The sequence below is a fragment of the Pithys albifrons genome, chromosome 13 (genome assembly GCF_047495875.1).
Source record: "Pithys albifrons albifrons isolate INPA30051 chromosome 13, PitAlb_v1, whole genome shotgun sequence".
NCBI classification, from domain to species: Eukaryota; Metazoa; Chordata; class Aves; order Passeriformes; family Thamnophilidae; genus Pithys; species Pithys albifrons.
The window spans coordinates 413336-435628 of NC_092470.1; the positions used below are offsets into that span (position 1 = coordinate 413336).

Consider the following 22293-nt stretch of genomic DNA (forward strand, 5'->3'; position numbering starts at 1 on the left):
GAGAGGAGCTGGGAGAACTCCCCTCTGGGGAGTCCTTGGCAAATCCACACCCACCTGAGGGCTCATGTCTGCTCATGGGCCAGCAACAATTCCAAATTCCCCCCTGAATCCCAGAGTCAGATCCCCCAGTGTGGAACTCCCTGCCTTGGGGGAGGGACTGGGGGCTCCCACCTGCACCTGAGGGGAGAGAATCTTGGGGTTTTTTGGAACTTGGGAAACCACTCATTGGATCCAGGGGAGGAGCAGAACCTGGACAGGAGGAGACCACCACTCTTGACCAGACTGTGACATCATCTGCGTCAACAGGTTTTTCCCTTCCTTTTACTTTGGACTCAGAGGAACCACGTGGGGCTCAGCACAGGAGCCACCAAATCCCACTGTGTTTGTGCCCCAGGGGGCTGGGTTCTACTTCTGTGTTTTGTGGGTTAAATCCAATTTCTCTTTGTGCCATTGCATTTATTGTAATGTTTTTATAAAATCATAACTCTGACTTATGATCTCTTTTGTGTTGGGTTTGTTTCTCCTGCCAGTTTATCTTCAAACCAGCACACCTGGCCAAGCTTCTCTGTCCCTTTCCCTGACCTGAGCTGTCTCACCTCTGCTGCAAAGTGCTTGCCCCCGATGGTGTGCTCAGAGCCCTCAGACTTGTTGCGGTTGCCCCAGTGCAGGTGGAGCTGCGATGCAGCGTATTCGAAGGGCAGGTTCCTGATGGCCATGGTGGGGGACAGGTACATCTTCACTGCAAACAGAGCAAACCCAGATGGCAGCAAATGACCCCACAGCAAATGACTCTCAAGAACAGGACAAATAAAAGTACTGTGTCTTATTACATATCGAGCATGGACAAAGCAGATTTTTAACTCAAACCCATCTCAGTCTGTGGTGGGAGATACACACTTAAGTTCTCTTTAGCCCTTTCTGGATAAATCAAGATAATTTAGAACACACTCTTTTTCTATTCTTTTAAATAAAGGAATTGAATATGGGAATTGTTGCTAATGGAAATGTTTCTTTTTCCTGAAGAATGAAAATTTGTCTTGGACTTCTTGAAGAGACAATTCTTGATGTGTCAAAGCAAAACTTATGTTTATGTGCCTTCTTTTAATTCCATTATAATAGCTGAAAATGGCTTAACAAATTAATATTTATCATGGTATTTTTTATCTTCTGTCATATTGAACTCCTCTGCCTCTTACTCTTCTTTTAGCAGCACATGGCAAAAGCAAATAAATGTCCCCCTCTCCTCCCTGCTCCGAAAACTGAGAACATTGCTGTCAAGCAGCAAAACAATCCCAGGCCTTAAGAATGAGCATTTCCTCTCTTGAGGTGCTGGAAGCAGATCTCTGCATTACCCTCCCTTCTGCTCCCCGACAACAGGCTGGGTTTGGTTTTTTTTTTTGGTGTAGAAATGACAGTAGTAATTCTCAACTCAGCAGAAACTTCTCAGTTGTTCTCTTGAGACATTTGGTGCTCCACAAAGAAACACTTTATATCAAGAACAGATTGATTTCTCTGCTATTTATCTTTATTGCTTTTTGGTGTGAATACACCGTGTTTCTGGAGCATCCCAGACCTGCTTTTCAGGGCAAACAAGGCTCAAACCAGTGAAGGAACAGCTGCAAGCCTGTGTAGTTTTATGCTGGTCCTAAAAAGTTTGTTTAGAGCTCTCCTGTTTTCAGTCTGGCTGTGTCTGTATGAACTGGCTGGTGAAGCACATTAATTACAGGTAGCAACAACTACAGCACAACACTGAACATCCTTCTGATTTCCACCCCAGCTGAAAGAGAAGGCAGCAGCAGATGGTGCAGTGATCACTCCAGCAGAACCTCATTTTTTATTACGCCAAGCAATTAATTTGTATCTAAGTGAGGTTTCTTGAGTTGGCTGCATCTCCTCCGCTTTCCAGGAGGGCACTGACCTTGGGATTAATTCCCCTTTTTACTGAGGGGGGATATGTTTTTGTCTTGGCTTTCATTAGGAAGTAGTCAAACTCTGTGTTTTAGGGGCGAGATGAGGTCTGACAGCGACAGTGTGAGGTCTGACAGCGACAGTGTGAGGTCTGACAGCGACAGTGTGAGGTCTGACAGCGACAAAAGCTCTACAAGGAATTTGCCTTTACCTGAGTGACTATTGTGTGAGGTCCAGGCTCTCAGTGTTGTTCTTGTGTCTCCTGCACTCTGGCACCACTGAAGTCCACGACAATGTTTCCCTCTCTGCATGTTGCCTGTCACTCACACCAGCTCAAGGCATTTAATTGTGACAGTACAGTCTTCTAGCCAGGACCAAGAATGGCTTTAAGAAAAGAAGGTTCACAAAGAAAAGGTGTTCCAGCCATTCCTAGTCTGAAGCAACCTGGCTTTGATGTAGAAACTGCTCAAGAGGAAAACCAAGAATCATGTCCTAAGAGGTTGGCCCTTACTGAAGAATTGGCTTATGATGTTCAATAGAGCAGGTTTGCCTCACTGAGAGAGCGAGAGGAAAACAGATTTTTGCATGTTTGACATCTTTTAACCAAGCAGAGCAGAGCAGAGGCCATTCGGTAATAGGTTATTTTGATGCTTATTCAAGAGAGGAGGATACAAAGAAGGAGGGCTTTCTAACTTCTTATTTCTGTGTCTTCAAATGTTTCAGGAAGGAAAGAGAAATGGTGGGACTAACTGGTATTGTACACAGTGTCAATATAGCAGATCTTTATTGGACTGCATCATCTCTGCTTTTACCTGCTGCCCTGTCACTTTGTTTTAGTGCTGCAGTGGGGAGGGCACATTCGTGTGCTATTCCTGATTATTATTCTGCCTTCTTACCTGTCTTATCTTACAGTAAACAGGGTTCTGTCTGAAGTCAAAGGAACAGAATGGTGCTCCTGGTTCTTTTTATTCCTTCTCCCCTGCCCATGTAATTCAGTTGAGCTGCTTAGATTAGACCAGAATTTCAGAGACTCATCACCCCCGTATTTTATCAGTTTATTGCCTTTTAACAGAATCACAAATTCTGTTTCTCTTTTGGACCACCACAACCAAAGTAGTAAGAAAAGCTCAAGAATTAATTCTGACATGCCTAGAGTTTTTAAATAAACTCTTTATTTAAAATTCAGCTTACTGGTGACCCATTTGTACTGAGCACATTCCCATGTTTCCCATGGATGTTCTGTAAGTGTAAGCAAGCTGATGTTAACACAGTTTAATTTCATCTGACAATCCTCTGTAAAAACCCCACGAGTTCCTGCAACCCTTCCCTTCATAATTCCCTGCTGTCAATGAGCTCCCTTACCTGAATGCCCATTATTGGTCAATGTAAAATGGTCAGTGGAGGGCACGTTATAGCCTATAAATTCCAAGGGCAAGAGACTGGAGTCATACTGGAGAATATCCTTGTGGAAGTCAATGGGTGACTGGAATACTCCTCCACAAAATGGGTATTTCTTTGGCCAGGCCTTCTCTCCATCAGGACCTGTGTAAATTAACAGAGACACATTTGTCAAGATTTAACACATTTGGAAAAGAAGCCTTTTCTGAATTTTTTAGACTTCTTTTTTAATCTTAATTTTATCCTTCCAGTGTGCCACTGGATAGGAAAGGGCCAAATGCCAACAACATCTCACAAATCTCACACAGAGATCTCACTGCCCCTCCGTTTCCTGACAGTCTGAACTGTGGTGGATGTTCCACTCAGGGATGTCATAATGCCTGATCACCATAGACACAGTTCTCGATTCTGAGCCTTTTAGGGGTTTTCAGGGGTTCAACTCTTACAATTAAATTAATCACTTGACTGTATCTAATTTTATGGGGGTTTCTGGGTATTTTATTTCTCAGTCCTCTTCATCATGAGTTAGAGTTACTAGGTAGTTGTGGAGAGAAGGGAAGAGGAGCAAAAGAAAAGACAACTATGTTTACATTACCAATATTTAAACTGGTTTTGCACAAGAATATTCAAGTTTCAGGAGGGACTATATTCAGAACTATTTTTTCACACAGTTACACACAATCTTAAAACTTATACACACCATGCAAACTCACATCTCACAGCTATAGCTAATTATTAAGTAATACGTATTTCCCAAAAATTGCTAGATCTAAACAATCTTAATGCAACTTATTTTTACTTTATAAAAGAGCTCTATTAATGTCACTCCACAGACTTTCTGCAGGCTTCGTTTTCAACTCCTGTGTGGGCCCAAAGCCTCCAAATAGATTCCATTCTTATCTCAGAAGCTCCACCTGCAAATTGGTCCTTGGTTGGCTGGCTTGAAAAGGCATATATTCCCTAAGAAGGGGGAACTGCAGGGCTGGCAGTGCACAGGGTGGCACCTGCAGGCAGCAGCTCCAGGGGCAGCCACAGTGCTCTGAGCCTCTCTGATGGCTTTGTCACTGCAGAGCCCATGGCTGTGACAAGCAGAGATTGGAGCTGGGACAGTATTTGGGTTATTTACTGATGTGAATTACTTTTTCTTATGGAAGCCATAGGAATGCGCACAGCTCCTCCAGCCCTCTGAAGGGAATTACTGAAAGAAGTGACTTCATGTTGACAGACGAAAGTCCCCACATTTCAGTGCACAGACTTTTAGGGCACAAACTGTCTGGCTCTATTCAGCCGCATTGCATAACCCACACTGCAAAGCTACCTTGCAAGAATGGAAGGTGTTATGATAATTTGACCTGCAATAACTTGCTCAAACTCTGGTGAAACCTTTCTTCATCACAGTCTTTTGCCTGAGGTAGGATCTACAAAGAATAGCTAATATCAATAGAATTTTAATTGTGCCTTTGATTTAATTACACGTTACCAGCCAGCAGCTGTTCCAAAGCTATAAGCTGAGAATATTTGGATTTAAACACCAAGAGAAACACTTGGAACTTCTGTTCCTCCTTGTCTCTGAACATTCATCATGATCCTTTTGAGGGCAGGAAGGTCTGCAGAGATCACCAGCCTGGACCTCCCTGGACCCACTTCTTCAATGAGGCCATATCTTTCAAAAAGGAATAAACATATACTCTTCTTTTAGGCTTTTCAGGTAAAAGATACTTCATTAGTGCCCAGTGGATAATTACTCTCCTCAGCAGCTTGATCTTAGCTGTGAGTCTGTTGTCACCACACTTTTTTGTTCCTCACTGAGGAGCTTACAACACAAAGGATACAGTTTCTCACTTCTTTTTAAGCAGATGGGGTCCTTTGAGCCTTTGGTTAGAAGGCTTCTTCTCCAGACCTATAATATTCCCTGTGGCTTCTTTGAAGAGGAGGTCATCAGCAGCAAAGCAAGGTCAGATCTTCTTTGAAGGAAATTACCAGTCAGGAGGATGTTATTAGAGGCTCACTCTATTTACATGCAAGACAGTTGCCAAGTATATGGATAGTGGAGGTGATTCTGACTTAAAACTGTGTGTGTGACAGAGACAGGTTCGGTTCTGGTGCTTTAAGACTGACTGGCTTCCTTTTTAAAGCTGGTTAAGATTATTCAAGACACAGGTTGACACATGACATAGTTTGCAGCACAGATAGTCAGTGCTTTTCACTATACATAGAACTTGATGTTGCTGTAACTTAAAACTTTGACTCCAGTTTGCTGATAGTCACAATGATTTCTCTCCTCTTACACCCTGCAGTTACTGAAATTCTTTAAAAAGCTAATAAATGTTATGCTGACATTATAGAAAACTGCACACTATCCTCTACCTACTTTTTGGAAAATAATAAATACATCCAGAACATAAGTTCTATATATACTCAAGAATACATTCCCAGCAGGATATATCAGGAAATAACAGATTTTTTAGGCTTAAACTTCAAGTGCAAGACAATGACACTGAAATTTAACACTTGCCAGAGAGCGAAAACTTCTGCAGTGTCAGAAAAATCAGTGAGAAGCCTTTATTGTAAAAGGACTTGGAAACTAAAAATAGGTTTGAAAAGATAGTGAGTTTGAAGAAGATTTTAATATATTACATATCACAGGTTTGGAGACTTGATAATTAAGTAGGTAATTGATGTATAAAGTAGAAGTCTAGTCCCAGCCAGTGACAACCATGTTGTGAAGTACCAATCATTTTTTCAGTACTGTGTTTGGATAAATTGAATGCCCTTGAGAGCTGACAACAGAATAAGGGAACTTCCACACCTACATCACCAGTTCAGAAGGAAAGATTTTTTTCTTTTCTATAAAATGCTATAGTGTGCTGGTTTAAAGGTGAACCAGCAGGAGAAATGAACTCACCACGAGAGAGATTATAAGTCAGAGGCTAAAATTCAATAATAATATTACAATAAATACACTGACACAAAGAGAAATTGCTTTCAACTCACAAAACCCCAGCAGTACAACCCGGTGTCCTGGGGCACAAACCCAAAGGGGTTTGTTTGCCCTTGTGCTGAGACCCGTGTGGTACTCCCCAAGTCTAAAGCAAAAAGAAGTGAGAAACCTGTTGGTGCAGGCAAGGGCTGTAGTCTGGTCAAGAGTGGTGATCTCCTTCTGTCAAGGTCCTGCTGCTCCTCTGGATCTGACAAGTAGTTCCCAAGATCTTCTTACCCACCACTTATGTACCCTCAGGGAGCACCCAGTCCCTCCCCCTGGGCGGGGACTCACACAATGGGTGATTAACTCTGGGAGCCAGGGGGTATTGTTGAACTGTTGATGGCCCACTAGCAGCTCCACCCCCTCAGGCTGGGTGTGAAGGTGATATGACTCCCTGGGCAGCTGCTGCTAATGGCCCATTGTCCTTAGGAAATTAATAGAGAGGGTAGAATACACAGCTATGATCACCCACACACAGTGTTAACTGGTCCCACCTGCTAAACTAGGACATATAGTTATCACAGTCTTTATGGACCTTGATATTTACTAGCAGTTATCATTTTCTTGACATAAATCTGCAACTCCACTCACAGACCTTTAAGCTACAGCAGTTTTCGCTTGTTTCTCACTACTGCTCAATTAAAAAAAAACAAACACAAAATAGAAAACAAAAAAAAAGCCAACAAAAACCACCAACGAACCAAACAACAAAACCAAACAAAAAACATTTTTGGCACAAACCCAGTTTTTATAGAAATTCTGCCTTGTGTCACATGGTGTCTCTAATGTCTGTGCCTCCAAACTCATGTCTCAAAGAGCTGAGCTCACTGCAGCTTGGGATTACGTATGTGAAATTGAGATTTCCATGGTAGATAAACACACAGCTGGAAGGCATTTCTCAGCTAGGTCTGTTGAAAATGAGTGACTGATTGTGAACCAGATTTTCCTTTTCCTGTGCCAGCACATTCAGATAAATTCAGTGGGAATCAAATCGTATTTACAAAGGCTTTGTCTGATCACTATTGAGCAAAGAACAGCATGTGGATGTACTAACACTGGCCTATGCTACAACTCCCAGAGGGTATTAACATGTTGCAAGATTATCTTCATAGTTGATTTCCTTCTTTTGTGGAACATTTGGGGAAGACTCAGATGCTTCAGAATGTGTTTGCTGCCATGAGGATCCCACCAGGACAGTGTCAGCAGAGCAATGGCTGTGCCCTGGGTCTGTTCTCCCCACTCAACACTGCTCTTCAGCTGCTGGAGTGAGCAAATTAAGGCAGCAAGCTGCTGGTGGGAATGGGAGGAGGACCCCTTGTGCTGCCACTGCTGCCGGTGCTCCCTGTACAGGGAGTGCAGCCTCAGACTGCCCAAATCCACCCTGTGCTCTTCTCTAACAGCAGCTTCCAGCACCATATTCCCCTATGTCCTAGTTCAGCAAGCTGGGAGCAGTTTATCACTGTGCGGGTGTGACCAAAGCTGTGCATTCTAAACCCTCAATGCCATTTCCCAGGAACTGTTAACAATGGACCATTGGCAGCAGCTGCCCAGGACACACCTGACCCCTCAGCATGCAAGCGGGGTGGGAAAGAAGCCTGGGAGAGGAGCTGGGAGAACTCCTCTCTGGGGAGTCCTTGGCACCTCCACACCCACCTGAGGGCTCAGCTCTGCTCATGGGCCAGCAACGATTCCAAAATCCCCCCTGACTGCCAGAGTCAGATCCCCCAGTGTGGAACTCCCTGCCTTGGGAGAGGGACTGGGTGCTCCCACCTGCACCTGAGGGTGTATAATCTTGGGGTTTGGCACTTCTGAGACCATTCCTTGGATCCAGGGGAGGAGCAGAACCTGGACAGGAGGAGACCACCACTCTTGACCAGACTGCGACATCATCTGCACCAACAGGTTTTTCCCTTCCTTTTGCTTTGGACTCAGGAGAACCATGTGGGGCTCAGCACAGGGGCCACCAAAACCCCCTGCGTTTGTGCCCCAGGGGGCTGGGTTCTACTTCTGTGTTTTGTGAGTTAAACCCAATTTCTCTTTGTGCCATTGCATTTATTGTAATACTGTTATTAAATTGTAACTCTGACTTCTAATCTCTTTTGTGTTTGGTTCATTTCTCCTGCCACTTTACCTTTAAACCAGCACACCCGACCATGCTGTAAACAGCCTGACTGTACCCTCATGGCTGTATCATAAAAGATGTCTGTAAATAAAGCAGCAATAATGCTCTGGATGGTCTGGCTGCCCAGTGATCTGAGCCAAACACCCTCAGCACCAAGGCTGCACCATCTCTGCCAACTGTCAGCTTCCCAGCACAACAGTGGGGTCTGCTCCCAGGAGCAGCTCTTGGATCACTTAAAACAAAGATAAAATAGGCCTATGAGACCCCTGTGTTAGCAACACACCTTTGCTCTCATGACCAATTAATATCTATGTTGCTCAAGCTTCTCACAGTCCACCCAAGTTCTCTCCATGTATGGTAGAATGCCCTGAGTCAGAACCCTCAGGAATGTGTGTGGCATTTCTGCAGCCTGGCAGAGCACTCTGCCCTGCCCTCAGCCAGGTTGGAGCTGTGGAGCTGCCACCAGCCCAGGGTTGGATGGGTCGTGAGGCTGACAGAGCAGGCTGCCTGCCACAGGAAGCATGTGCGCCTCACTTCCCCCAGAGCTCAGGCACACCATTTTGTGGGCACACAGCCAGCTATGCCCATCCCCCAGAGCCAGATGTGTCCACACACATGTCCACAGGGAAGCTGGTGAGGCAGAGGAATTGCCAAGGGCTGTAGCTGTCCCTGCTCCTGCATTCAAACCCTCTGTGAGAAGTCTGGGGCATGTTTCAGTTGTGTTCACTCAAGCTGGCATGTCCTAAGGGGCACTGGAGGGGTCTGAGCACAGGTTCTCAGCACCCACTGAACTGAGGCAGGGGATTTGGCAACTGTAAAATGAAAGAGTTTGCAAATACAATTAGCCTGGTGTCTGGTAACAGCAGTTCTTGTGTCTACACTGCAACAGGAGGTTGTCTCCTCACATGCTACACACATTCATAATTCTGCTGGCACTGTTGCTGCTAGAGCATGTTAATAATTCTATTGGCACCACTCCTTTCAACTTGTCTGTGAAACTGATTTTCTCCACTGTAGCTGCTTGTCCACTCTGAAGGAGTGATTCTGTTCTCTGATTTCCTTCCAGCCCACTTACATCACACAAACAGAAAGCCAGAACCCAAAGAATTGAAGCCTAACATCCACTTCTACCAATTTTGTCCTGGGGCAGAGAACCCCAGGTTTGCACATTACAGCCACACAGCAGCACTGCCAGGAGCTGTGTGGACACTCTGTCCTGAGCTAAGGGGCACCACAACAACTCCTTGAGTTCTTTAACTGGAAACAGTCTTCTTATGGCATGTTTGGTTGCCTCTATGCATTCCCCAGAGGGTGAAGCAGCCCCTCAGAGAACACAGAGCAGCTCCTGCCTCAGCTCTCTGCTCTGTGGTCCTTCCTCCAGGCACTTCTGCTTGGGCTACATACAGAGCAGTGAGAACAGGGAGAACAAACAGCATTCCTGCAGTCTGGCTAAGTAAACAGAGGAGAGGCTAACCTTTATTTTTATTGTACTTAATGTAATAGATTCCATTACAGACCAGGCAAATGCTCCTGTCTTTGGAAAGGTTGTTCTGACAAGACAAGGCCTCATCACATACAGGGTCTTCTTGCTTTGCCACGGTGCCCTGAGCTGCCAACACTGCACCAACATTCAGTGTTACATATTCTCCAACCCAACAAATCTGCTCTCACTCCATCCTTAGTCTTATATCTTGACTTTCATCTTGCCATCAGTCTGCACTGTGATGATAATGCTTTGATTTGATTTGCCTTCCTGCTGACTTAATTCTAGTGAGAGGCACTTCAAAGTGTTTCAGGGATAAAGGGAAAAGGAGGATGGTTTGGGCCACCTTAAGGAACCAGGATCAGTAGAAGAGTATAGAGAGGCTCTTTTCTGGCTTAGTGCAGTCTCTCTAATAGCTGTTTTTCTCTGTGCAGATCAATGTTCTACCTCTGCTTTTCTGTACTATTCAGTACAAGTTCAGTTGCCACTTTAATCTTTTGAACTTGCTTTTATATATTTTCTTTTATGTTTTTCTGGATATATGTTGAAATCAGTAGTTGCAGGAAAAAGATAATCTATTGGGGGAACCTTCCCTCTATCCTCCAGCACGTTAGAATGTAGAAATCAGATTGCAGTATGGAAGAGCATCACAGGATATGGTGAAAGTGGGTACTGAGAACACTTTCTGAAATGAACACCGGTACCCAAATTCCCAAAAAGGGAGAAGTAACTAATTCAAGCAAGGGAAGGAGGGCAAAACTTCTCCTTTGATGGTAAAAGAAGTAAAAGAGGTCTTGTTTTCCTTACTGTCCAGCAGGGTGAGGTTTATCTGCTGGCTGCTGTCAAGGTGGAGAACTCAGGATTTTGTTACCCAAGTTGTGTCAGGCGTTTCTGAAATCATCCAAAATCAGACCTCAGATGCTATTGCAGCTTCACAAGAAGTCCATAGTTTGTCTCATTTGGTACTCCAAAATCACAATTTCTTATACAGAATGCAATTTCTTACAAGCCCCACAGGGAGATGTGTGTAAAGTCATCAACACTAGTTGCTATTCTTACTAGACCAAAGTAGAAGAATTAATAAAGATTTGGCTGCAATTCAGAAGCAAACTAAAGTTCTAAATCAGGTAACTCTTAAATGTCTCCACAAACTTACTTCATGGTTACTGAACCTAAAAACAACTGTTTAGTTATGTTTATCATTAGTGTTTTGCATAATAGCTAGATGTAAGACTTAATGCTATAGTTGTTGTTTATCTTTTAGTGTAATGCTAAGTATAAATAGTAAAATCTGGACAAATTTTTTTAATTTTGTCCATTTTAAAAAGGAGGGACTATGCCTCAGGGGTTTTTGATTTTTTCATTTTTATAGATTTTAGAAGTACTTGTAACTGTACTAAAACATAGATTTAGTGTGTTAATATTTCTGGCAGCTTAAGTTCAATGTTTATGTCTTCTAACCCCTACCCACATCAATGTCTAAAATTCCACCAGTTATTTAAACCCCTTTCGAGGTAGAAGGCTGAAGAATATTAGAAGGCCTGCAGCATGAGACATAAACATAAGCCAACAACCTTGGGGTCTAAAGAACACTGGAAAAGCTCCAAGGGCCCTGCGTGTGCTGAGGTAGAGAAAGATGATGAAGAGAGGGTCCCACTGTCCCCCAGACTCAAATCCTGATGAGGTGTGCCCGGGGCAGGATGGGGCTGGACCAAGAGATGTGTGAACTGGGGATTGGGTGGACAATATTATAAAAACCACGGAAATCAGAGTTTAAAAAGGCATATCATCATATATTCCTGAAGGCCCTAAGCCTAGACATTAAAGAATCTACCTTTTGACCTTACCACTTTAACTTGGCTCAGAGTCCTGATTTTCTGGGGTCTCTCAAGGCATCAGTTTGGCCTCTCCCCTGTGAAACTGGGAGGGGTGTTTGTGCCCTGGCAGTGCCAGGGTTGTGAGCTGGCAGCTCTCCTGCTGACATGGAGCGAGGCAGGTACAGCAGAGCATGGCCAAGGGAGGAGCTCTGGGTGGCAAAGTTGGCCTCAGAGGCTCTTTGTGTAATCTTGGAGCAGCACCAGGAGCTTTAACAAGCATTTTTGGCTGAGATTCCCAGTGCTGTGGCATATAAAATGCTGCTCTAAGTGAGAAAATACCTGGCTAGAGGATTTGGTCAATTAAAAGAAAACTTCTAGATAATACTTCTTTCTGAAGAAGACTTCTTTCTTACTAAAGAATTCTTCTTTCTTTCTGAAGAAGAATTCTTTCTTTCTGAAGAGCATGAGGTCCTTCTGGATTAGTGGCTGACTAAAAGGACTAGTTACAAATTACCACAGATTTCCTGAATGTGATTTACTCTTTGTCACTACTGGGATTCTCAGGGACTTCCGGTACTGTGATACAGGTGATTTGCTGCACTTTGACTCAACTTGAAAATGAAAACCCATGTGTGCTTGGGGGGGAATTCTCCTTACAGAACTGGGCTGGAATGTGCTGCTGGCCTGGGACCGGTGAGGACACAGGGCTCTGGGGAACCTCTGCAGTTGTAGGGCCAGCCTTAGTCTGCTGAAGGTCCTGCCATTCCGCAAGGCAATTTAGAACTCAATAACTGACTCTCAGTTACCCAGATATGAAACCTGATGGATGGATAACAGATACCAACGCAATTGACCAGATCCAAACTGAAGATAGTGAACCCAGCAAGCACTCAGCAGAATACATTTATCATGTCGCTCTTAGAATACAGAAGAAAGCCACAACTTAGTATGTAAGAATTAGTACTTACCAATATAAGACCACTTTGACCCTGTTTAAAGACAAAGCAAATATTATTGTGAATATTTGAAATTCATCTTACTCTGTAAAGAAATGCATTGCTACTAAAACCCATATACTGAATTTTGCAGAACTTCTATCTCTCTTTCTAGTCCCAGCTCTTGAGCAAAACATAGACACTTTGAAAGATTATGAGCCTTCCTCACCCACCCAAATTATAACCATAATTCTCCCTGTGATCCTGCCCATAAACTGTTGACTGTTGTACTGTTGTCTGTCTTTCTTTCTCTCTCTCTCTTTTTTTTTTTTTTTTTAGGAATAGCCACAGAGTCTGTATGTAGGTATATCCCTGAATTTTTTCTGGTTAGGAAGCTGGGGAGTTTAAATGGAATGCAGCTATAATGAACCCCTTCATGCCTAGTTGAGGAGTTTGAAAACCATCAGTGGATTGGCAATTGCTCCACTGGGTAATGATGGGCAGTCATTTCAGGGCAGCTCTGGCATTTGCCACCTGAAACAGAAATGAATAGACAGACTGAAAAAAAAGAGAGTATGAAACATGAACCCACATAGCTCAGAGAATGCTGGAGGTTGAATGAATGTTAAAATGATCAATACTCACCCATTGCTTAAGGAACTGAACTTGGGACAGTGTCTCTATACATCTTTGGAAATATCTTGACTTACTATATACTCTTTGAAATTATTTTTCCTCTAGTCCTGACACCTACAATCATTGCTGTGCAATTAGAGGTGCTTGTCCTGAGTGACCTGAACAGTTTGGGTTATGGGGCTGATGCAGATCTTTATTCTTTGCAAATTGAATTTTGCTTCTGCTCAGAAAACAGTCCTGACTTACAGATCTTGCAGGCCCTGGGTGTGCCTGTGAGTGTGTGCATGTAAATATTTCCCCTTACATGCACACATCTGCTCAATACCTGGCTCTTGGCTGCATTTCTGTGCTCTGAAATGTGGTCACAGACACAGCTCTTCTCCAAGGAATGCTGCATGAAACGGTTGGGATTAATTTGCAGGGATGTGCAAAACAGCTGCACTTTGCTCTTCTGTATTAATATGTACCTGGAACACTAAACTCTCTGCCTTCAGTTTGTTAGGACTTGTTCTTTTACACAGGAATTTTCAAAGCTGTGTAATTACCCAGGTTCCTCTCATAGAAGAATTCATGCACTGTCTTAGATTTCAAGATGAGAAATCTTATTTTCCTCTCTCCTTCTCACTGCAGGGGATGATCTCCTAGTGAGTTTTTTGGGGGGTTCCTTATGTCCTCTGCTCAGAACTTTCTGTAGGTAAAACTTGCATGAAGATAGAAATTGACTGGCAGCAGGTTTTAGAATATCCTCATCTGAGCTGGGCTTGAAGAAATACTGGTTTAACTTCAATAGCTACTCTTCATGCTCTTATTGACCACTACATTGTGTATGAAGTGTCAAAATTATTATTTTCATAACATAGAATAACCTCACAACAATCAATTTCAATTGTTTTCAATATTATGGCCAGTTATGCCACATGACACAAAAATAAAGAAAAGCTTCAAGTCTTTTCCTGAGTACAGTAATCCTGGAGCATTTTGATGATCTCCAGTTCACCACCATCATGACTTTACTGATCAGCACAGTCATAGTAACTAGAGTAGGTGTCCTAGTTCAGTGGGTGGGACCAGTTTAGCAACGTGTGGGTGTGCATTCTAAACCCTCGATGCCATTTCCCACAAACTGTTAACAATGGACCATTGGCTGCAGCTGCCCAGGGCACACCTGACCCCTCAGCATGCAAGCTGGGTGGGAAAGAAGCCTGGGAGAGGAGCTGGGAGAACTCCCCTCTGGGGAGTCCTTGGCACCTCCACACCCACCTGAGGGCTCAGCTCTGCTCATGGGCCAGCAACGATTCCAAAATCCCCCCTGACTGCCAGAGTCAGATCCCCCAGTGTGAAACTCCCTGCCCTGGGAGAGGCACTGGGTGCTCCCACCTGCACCTGAGGGGAGGGAATCTGGGGGTTTGGGGACTTGGGGAACCACTCGTCGGATCCAGAGGAGGAGTAGACCCTGGACAGGAGGAGACCACCACTCTCGACCAGACTCTGCCATCATCTGCACCAACAGGTTTTTCCCTTCCTTTTGCTTTGGACTCAGGAGAACCATGTGGGGCTCAGCACAGGGGCCACCAATCCCCCCTGTGTTTGTGCCCCAGGGGGCTGGGTTACACTGCTGTGTTTTGTGGGTTAAACCAAATTTCTCTTTGTGCCATTACATTTATTGTAATACTGTTATTAAATTGTATTTCTGACTTCTAATCTCTTTTGTGTTTTGTTCATTTCTCCTGCTGCTTTACAGCACAGTAGGTAGGGCTGAGGCACATCTGAATTCATTTCATCTAACTTAGGGCAGGAGATGAGGAGATGACAGAGATGGCAGAATCTTCTCGATTTTGTCTGAATAGACATCCAGAGCTTCCAACCTCAGACTGTGAGCCAGGTTGTTATTACCCTTCTTCTGGCTGGTAATGAGCTGAGGATGAGACAGACTGTCACACAAGCTCCCAAAATTGGAGGAATCTCATCTAGAAGGGAACATCCAACAGCTCTGTATCTGTGAGCACCCTCCTGCCTCTTTGCTCCCGTTGGGATGAGTGTTGGTAAGTAACACAGTTACATGCCCCTGCATGGCAGAGGAGGCTCCTGGAGCCAACGTATTTGCCCTTGTCTGATCAATAACCAGGGAAATTATACATTACCAATGTCACTTGGGGACTGGGAAAGTGGAAATCATTGTATTGGGATCATCTGCTTGGGAAGATGTCAGAGACAGGCAGATGCTGCAGCTCTTGTCATTGCTTGATATTAATTCTGAGATAGAAACTCTCCAGCATTCCCTCCAGGATGCATCATATCTTTTCAGCATATCCTTTCAATTCCAAACCTTCTGTGTGGTCACAGAAAGCACCCAGAAAGCATCAGGTTTATTCTAGAAAGCACCAAGCTCTAGAGACTTCTGCTCTCCAAGTGGGAGATTCTGCCACAGAATACAGGCATTTTGCAGAGGATACTTGTACAAAACAAGAAGATGACCTTAAAAGTTTACATTCCACACCTTATGCTGCTCATGGGGAAAATGTGGTAAAATGCTTGTCTGGACAAAGCTCTGCATGAAGGCAACAGCTCTGGATTATGTTTGAACCTTCAGGATTTGTCCTGTGATTAAACAAGCTGAGTAACACAATCCCTTATAATGATTCTCCCTTGTAACCCATAATAACATTGGTGGATTATAATTAGCTGGAAAGGATGAAAATTGATTACAATCAGCTTGGATATATGAATATTAAATCCTAAAAGGAGAGTGAGGAGTGCTGACCTCCTGCAACTAATCTTGTTTAAGTACAAGAGAAGGAGGTCTAGTGTATGGGCTCCTTCAGGGGCTGCTTCCCCCCCCCCCCCCCCCCCCCAAGTTTAAAATAATCAGGGCAGAGGGAAAGATGTGATGCTTCCACTAACTGAGTCTCTGAGAAACAAAAAGCTCACAAGGCAAGACATCCTGAGCATGCAAGAGCTCTGTAATGCAGACTAAATGAGAAGGCAAATTTCCCTTTCCTGCATTTGCCAGAATACCTATTCTGAGAAATTAAAATAAGGATGCTAACTCCAAGCAACCACAGACTGCAACAATATACAATAAACCTCGAGCATGGTCTTGAGGCAGCACTGATTAAAAGATTAGGTTTCTGCATGCACAGCTACAATAAGTTACAATAAAATAGAAAGCTGAAAGACTTTACCATTCCACGGCGCTTGCACTGAGAGTTGTGCCTTCAGGAGGAAAATAAGCCCAGTGGCCACTGTGACTGCACTGAAGCTCTTGGCTGACATCTCAAGGAAAGGCTTAGAGTATTCCAGCAGCCCAGGAGTTTCTCTGCTCTCTGATGAAATTCCCCTGTGGACATGTGGCAGGCAGCAGAATGCACTCAAACAGAGCTCCTGCTAAGGAGCATTGCCCTGCTCTCCCCTTTTCTCTCTCCTTGCCTTCAGGACTGCTTTTTATAAAGCTCTGAGACTCAACCCCAAACAAATGATGTAATCAAACCTGCCTCTGGGTCACAACACTCCCCGAAAACTTTGCTACCTCAGTTTGAGGGAGGTCCTCACAGGGCAGGTTCCAGCCCTCAGAGAGGGGAATTTAAATGTGAAACTTGAGAAATTCTGCAGTGGAGGCTCAAATGCTTGTAAAAGTTGTGCTCTTGTGGGCCATAGCACAGTAGAGCCTTTCTAGCCTGGTCCAGAGTGTCTCCCTCAGCTTCCAATTTTGGCTCAGTCTGGTGTGGCATAATGGCCCACAGTAAGGGCTGCATGGAGGGAGAGAAGTGAGACACTGTGTGGGACTGGGAATAACTCCCAGGGACCATGAGCACTTCCCAGGAAAACCAGCCAGACTGTCAGAAAGGGATTTTTTTTTTCTTAAGCTGGAAGCCCTTGGAACCAGGAGAACACATGAAGAAGGGAGGAGTGGAAATTCATAAAGAAACAGCCCCAGAAGAGAATGTCATGGTCAGGACATGTATGGAGGGGAGTAAAGAGGAGCACATGGTATAAGTTCACCCTCTTCTGAAGGTGACTGAGGAATAACTTCTTAAACTGAGTGTACCATGGGTGGCTGAGGTGGCATTGAAGAGACTATTTGTTTTAGCTGAGGAATAACCTCTTAAACTGAGTGTACCATGGATAACTGAGGTGGCATTGAAGAGACCATTTATTTCAGCTTACTACATCTCAGTAACAGCTTTGTAGCATGTATTAGCATCGATTGGTCAAACTTTATTTTCAGCATCTTTACTTACCAACTATTGTTTAATTTTTTGATCTTATTAGACTTGCTTTTTTTCCTACCATCATTTCTGAGGCTGATGAAGAGAAAGGGAAGTGGAAGGCTCACTTCTGCCTAGGTCCCAGGCAAAGCATGTCTCTGGACTGTGGCTGCAGGTCCTCCCCAGCCCTTTCCTCCCAGCCCAGCTGAAGGGAGGCTGCAGGGAGCAGCAGCAGCTGAGGGATGTCTTGCAGCCTCTCAGAAAGCAGCTGTGCTTGACTACACCTCTAGTCCTTCTCAGCCTTCTGTGAACCAACACTGTAATTCTGCTTGTTCTGGTTCAGCCAGGTGTAATCAAGAGGAAGAGGGTGTAAGCTATAGGGAAAATGTTTTGAACATGACTTTTCAGGTGCCCTTGTCCAAAAGAGAGGGACATTGTGTCCTGTGTTTGCAGAGAAGGTCCTGTTGAGTGTGTGGAACCCTGTGAGCTGCCAGCACACAGCTGTTGGTGCATCCAGGACCTTCCCAGACCTGATGGAGGCTGGGAAATATAATTTTGTGGGCTTCTGTAGCATGAATGGGTTTGTGATCAGGCTTCCCAGTTGTCTGACAAGCTGCTGAGGCTGCTTTTAAAGCTGAGAATCATCCCCTCTAGAGAGGCCATGTGTAGGAGGGCAGGGACTGAGCTATCCTCAGGGTTTTCTTATCTCCTGCCTTCAGCTTCTCTGCCAGTGTTCTTGGAAAGTTATCCATGACAAAGTATGCTCTGATTTTTAGAATCTCCCTGGGAATTTTTGCATTTTCACAATCTACGCTTCTGCAACAGCAGAAACCAGTTTGGCTCCACACCTATGAGAGAAATTTCAGGCTGTGCTTGTGCTTTCAAAGCTGGCTGGAAGTGCTGGGATGGGACTGGGAGGGACTGGGAGGGCACTGGGAGGCACTGTGAAGGACTGGGAGGGACTGAGAGGGACTGGGAAAGACTGGGAGGGCACTAGGAGGCACTGTGAAGGACTGGGAGGCACTGGGAGGGACTGAGAGCACTGGGATGGATTGAGAGGCACCGGGGGGGGACTGGGGGGCACTGGGAGGAACTGGGAGGCACTGGGAGGGACTGGGAAGTGCTGGGATGGGACTGAGAAGGGCTGGGAGGGCACTGGGAGGGACGGGGAGGTGTTGGGATGGGACTGGGAGGGATTGGGAGGTGCTGGGATGGGACTAGGAGAGACTGGGAGGCACTGGGAGGTGCTGGGATGGGACTGAGAAGGGCTGGGAGGGCACTGGGAGGGACGGGGAGGTGTTGGGATGGGACTGGGAGGGATTGGGAGGTGCTGGGATGGGACTAGGAGAGACTGGGAGGCACTGGGAGGTGCTGGGATGGGACTGGGAGGGATTGGAAGGGACTGGGAGAGACCGCGAGGGACTGGGAGGGTTTGGGAGGGACTGGGAGATGCTGGGATGGGACTGGGAGAGACTGGGAGGCACTGGGAGGTGCTGGGATGGGACTGGGAGGCACTGGGAGGTGCTGGGATGTGACTGGAAGGCACTGGGAGGGATTGGAAGGGACTGGGAGGGACTGGAAGGGACTGGAGGGGACTGGGAGGTGCTGGGATGGGACTGGGAGAGACTGGGAGGCACTGAGAGGTGCTGGGATGGGACTGGGAGGCACTGGAAGGTGCTGGGATGGGACTGGGATGGACTGGGAGGCACTATAGAAACCTCTTTACTTCCAAAATGCAAGCCATAGAAAAAGTAAAAAAAAAAAGGCTCCCTGACCAAGTTGTCTGCCAGTATTCTGCACAAACTGCTTAGGGCTTGCCACTTTATTCTAGCTTTCAGAAATTTTAGGTTGTTAGCAGTTGGTTTTCATCTCAGCACCAGGCAGGGTTTTCATGGATTGGTATGATTTAGGAGAATCCCCAAATTCGGGTTTGGATCCCCAGTGAGAAAGGTCAGGTTGAATTCTGTGGTGTGGGTTTATCAATTTTTAACTCACACTGTCTCCTGCCGCCAAGGCAGTGGTAATGCAAGACTGATGTGATGGTGGCAAATGCACAGGAGAAGTTGAAGGTGAATGGAGGAGATGAAACTTTGTCATCAGAGAATATATTTGGAGTTTGCATTTGCAAATTCTGTGGTGAGCTGACTGACCACCCTCACCCCTTTTCCTGCTGTGTTTAGCTTCAAAGATGAAGCTGTGATAAAACACAAAATAAGGCTCTGATGTGAGCAGTGTCAAAGCTCAGAGGAGATGCTGACACTGTATTTCTTTAAAACACATTTTAGCAAACATATGGGTAAGTGGCCACACCAGAGTGTGGAGCTCTTGTCTGTGTTTGAAATGTTAGCGCATACTGCTATGGAGTTCATTCTCTTGGAGTCTGTAGCTGTGTAGATAAACACAGTGTGCAGAGTATCAGTATTTGTTGTCTTCTTTTTGACACTAATTCCCCCAAAAAAGACACTGTATTGTTCAAGTGGCCATTTCCAGATAATGGGATTTTATGAGTGGCATTTGTATCGCAGATAAGTTCCTTCTTTCTTTGACATCATCTTCCTTCAGGCCTTTCAGTCTCTCAAAACTGCATCTCTAAATTACTGCACAATGCAGGAAATTGTTCACCATCTTTGCTTATGAAAGATCACACAGTTAGTTGTTTGACTAGCAGGTGAAGCTGAGAATAGTTCATCCTGGTAGTCCTTGTGTGCCTTTCACAGCCAAATCTGAGCACTGGGAATACCTTCCTGCAATCCTGAGCAAAAACCATAGGACTCTCCTGCACCAGTTGGCTCCAGGCACAGAACTGGTCACAAGTGCTTCCTACAGGTGATCCAAGACTGGGAGAAGCAATTTGTGATAGTCAAGTTCTTTTTTATGACAACAGACATCTGCCAAACCACTCGTTATGCTTTAATGAGAAAGTCAGATGCACAAAATAATATCCTGAGGGTTCCTAAAGAGTGAGGAGAGGAGGGAAACAGTAGGACTGGTGGATGCAATAAGAGATGGGAATACTGGACTGCATCCTGTTAATCATCACCTATGGCTGTCTCAGCTCTGCCTTCCCTCCTGGAGTGAGGGCCTGCACCTCACTTATGTTTGGCTGTAGGGGCATATCTGAGAGAGCTGGAGGCATCTGTGCCCTGTTAAACTCAGGAGAGACCAACCCAAAGCCCTGGATCTACAAACCTCCACTTCAGGAGCTGAATTCTGGTCTTGGTAGGTGAGGAAGAATCAGGCAGGCAAGAGCTGGAGACACAGCAGCAGCCATGGGATACTTCTCTTGAAAATCCCCATCTTACAAGATGAGAGGGCTGCTTTCTGCCTACTGAGCTTGAGGCCTGTGATTTCATGTTGCATAGATCTGTGTGTGTGTCTGTCTGCAGTTCAGGGTCACACTTCCTTGCAAATAAGACCCAGAAGCACTCCAGTGGGGAAAAAGAGAGTTTTAGTGGGATCTCAGAAACTCATGTTGAGTTTTGCAACTCATTTTGTGTCTTTCAGCTTCTTTTTCCAGTGACAAATCATTAGCCAGCAATGTTCTGCACTGTTCCAAAACTCAGGTCTCGCTGCCATCAGTTGACTCTTCAAAAGGCATTTGGAAAGTTGGAACTAAGGATGTGTGCTGGTTTGGACTGGGATAGAGTTCATTTTCTTCACAGCAGCTACTACAGGGCTGTGTTTTGGATTTGTGTTGAAGGCAGAGCTGACAACTCAGGGATGTCTCAGTTACTGCTGAGCAGGGATGAGGGGACAGCAGAGTGATGGTGTTTGTCTTCCCAAGCAACTCTTGGGTGTGATGGAGTCCTGCTTTCCTGGGACTGGCTAGTAGGGAATGAATTCCAAGCTTTGCATAACCTATTAAACTGTCTTGAGCTCAACTCTTAAACTTTTCCACTTTTGTTTTTCCCAGTTTCTCTCCCCCATCCCACAGCTGGGAGGAAGGAGATGTGTATCTGAGCAAGTGGCTGTGTCATGCTTAGTTGCTGGCTGGGATTAAACCTCAACAAAACAGCTGTAAATTTATGTCTGAAAATTAGTATTTAGTCCTATTGGCTGTAGAACTAGGGCTTGCAGCTTAGAAATCACTTGGTGAAGACAAAGAGATTTCAGAAAATGTGTGTATGAGACAGAGCCCTTAAAAACCAACTTGTTAATAATATTTTTGCTGTCTTAGAGTAAGATTATATAGGAAATATGTAATAAAATAACCAGGAGGAGATGGAAACGCCCCTTTAATTTTTCTGAAGGGACACATCAAGATATAAAATCATTGCTAGGTAGCTGGTTATTAAAGGTAAATGCACAGTAACTCCTTACTGCCAGAGGTCAGGCTCTGAAGTGAACTTTGCATTATCAGGTGCAGCTGAGGGGCCAGCAGAGAATTTTCTCTTTCTTGGAAATGAACTGAATGTGCATCCAGAGGCACAAAGCAAAATGGCAGGGTTTTTCTGCTGAGTTTTGCTCTTGCCTAATTTTCATTACATCTGCAAGAATTCAAGGTAAGAACTTCTTTTTAAAAAATCATTCGTATTGGGATGATGCACAAACCCAAGACATTGATCACTGGTCATTACAAGCTATACAGTTAGAGCAGGAATTCATAAATACAATGCCCTGCCCTCTAAATTATATTTCACCTTTGTGAAATTCCCTCTATATTAGTGATTTTCCATCTGCCCTTATGGGAGAAGTTTCTGCTGTGGCAGAATAGCCCAACAAAGTTGAATTAACGGGTTCTTGCACCTTCTTGCACATGGTAAATGTGCTGGGAACTGCAGGCTGAGCAGAGCAGCACTCCAGGAT

At 44.9% G+C, this 22293-nt stretch overlaps 1 protein-coding gene across 1 annotated transcript in view; it reads right to left on the minus strand.

Annotated features, from left to right (window-relative positions):
* CA12 (carbonic anhydrase 12) overlaps window positions 1-16739 on the minus strand; it is a 32999-nt gene extending 16260 nt beyond the window's left edge. The window contains exons 1-4 of the mRNA XM_071568780.1: window positions 16465-16739; window positions 12680-12700; window positions 3271-3450; window positions 597-739 (exon numbers count right to left, since the gene is read on the minus strand). Coding sequence (XP_071424881.1) covers window positions 597-739; window positions 3271-3450; window positions 12680-12700; window positions 16465-16555 — 435 coding nt within the window. The 5' untranslated portion in view covers window positions 16556-16739. The remainder of the gene's footprint in view (window positions 1-596; window positions 740-3270; window positions 3451-12679; window positions 12701-16464) is intronic.
* Window positions 16740-22293: the final 5554 nt, after the last annotated feature.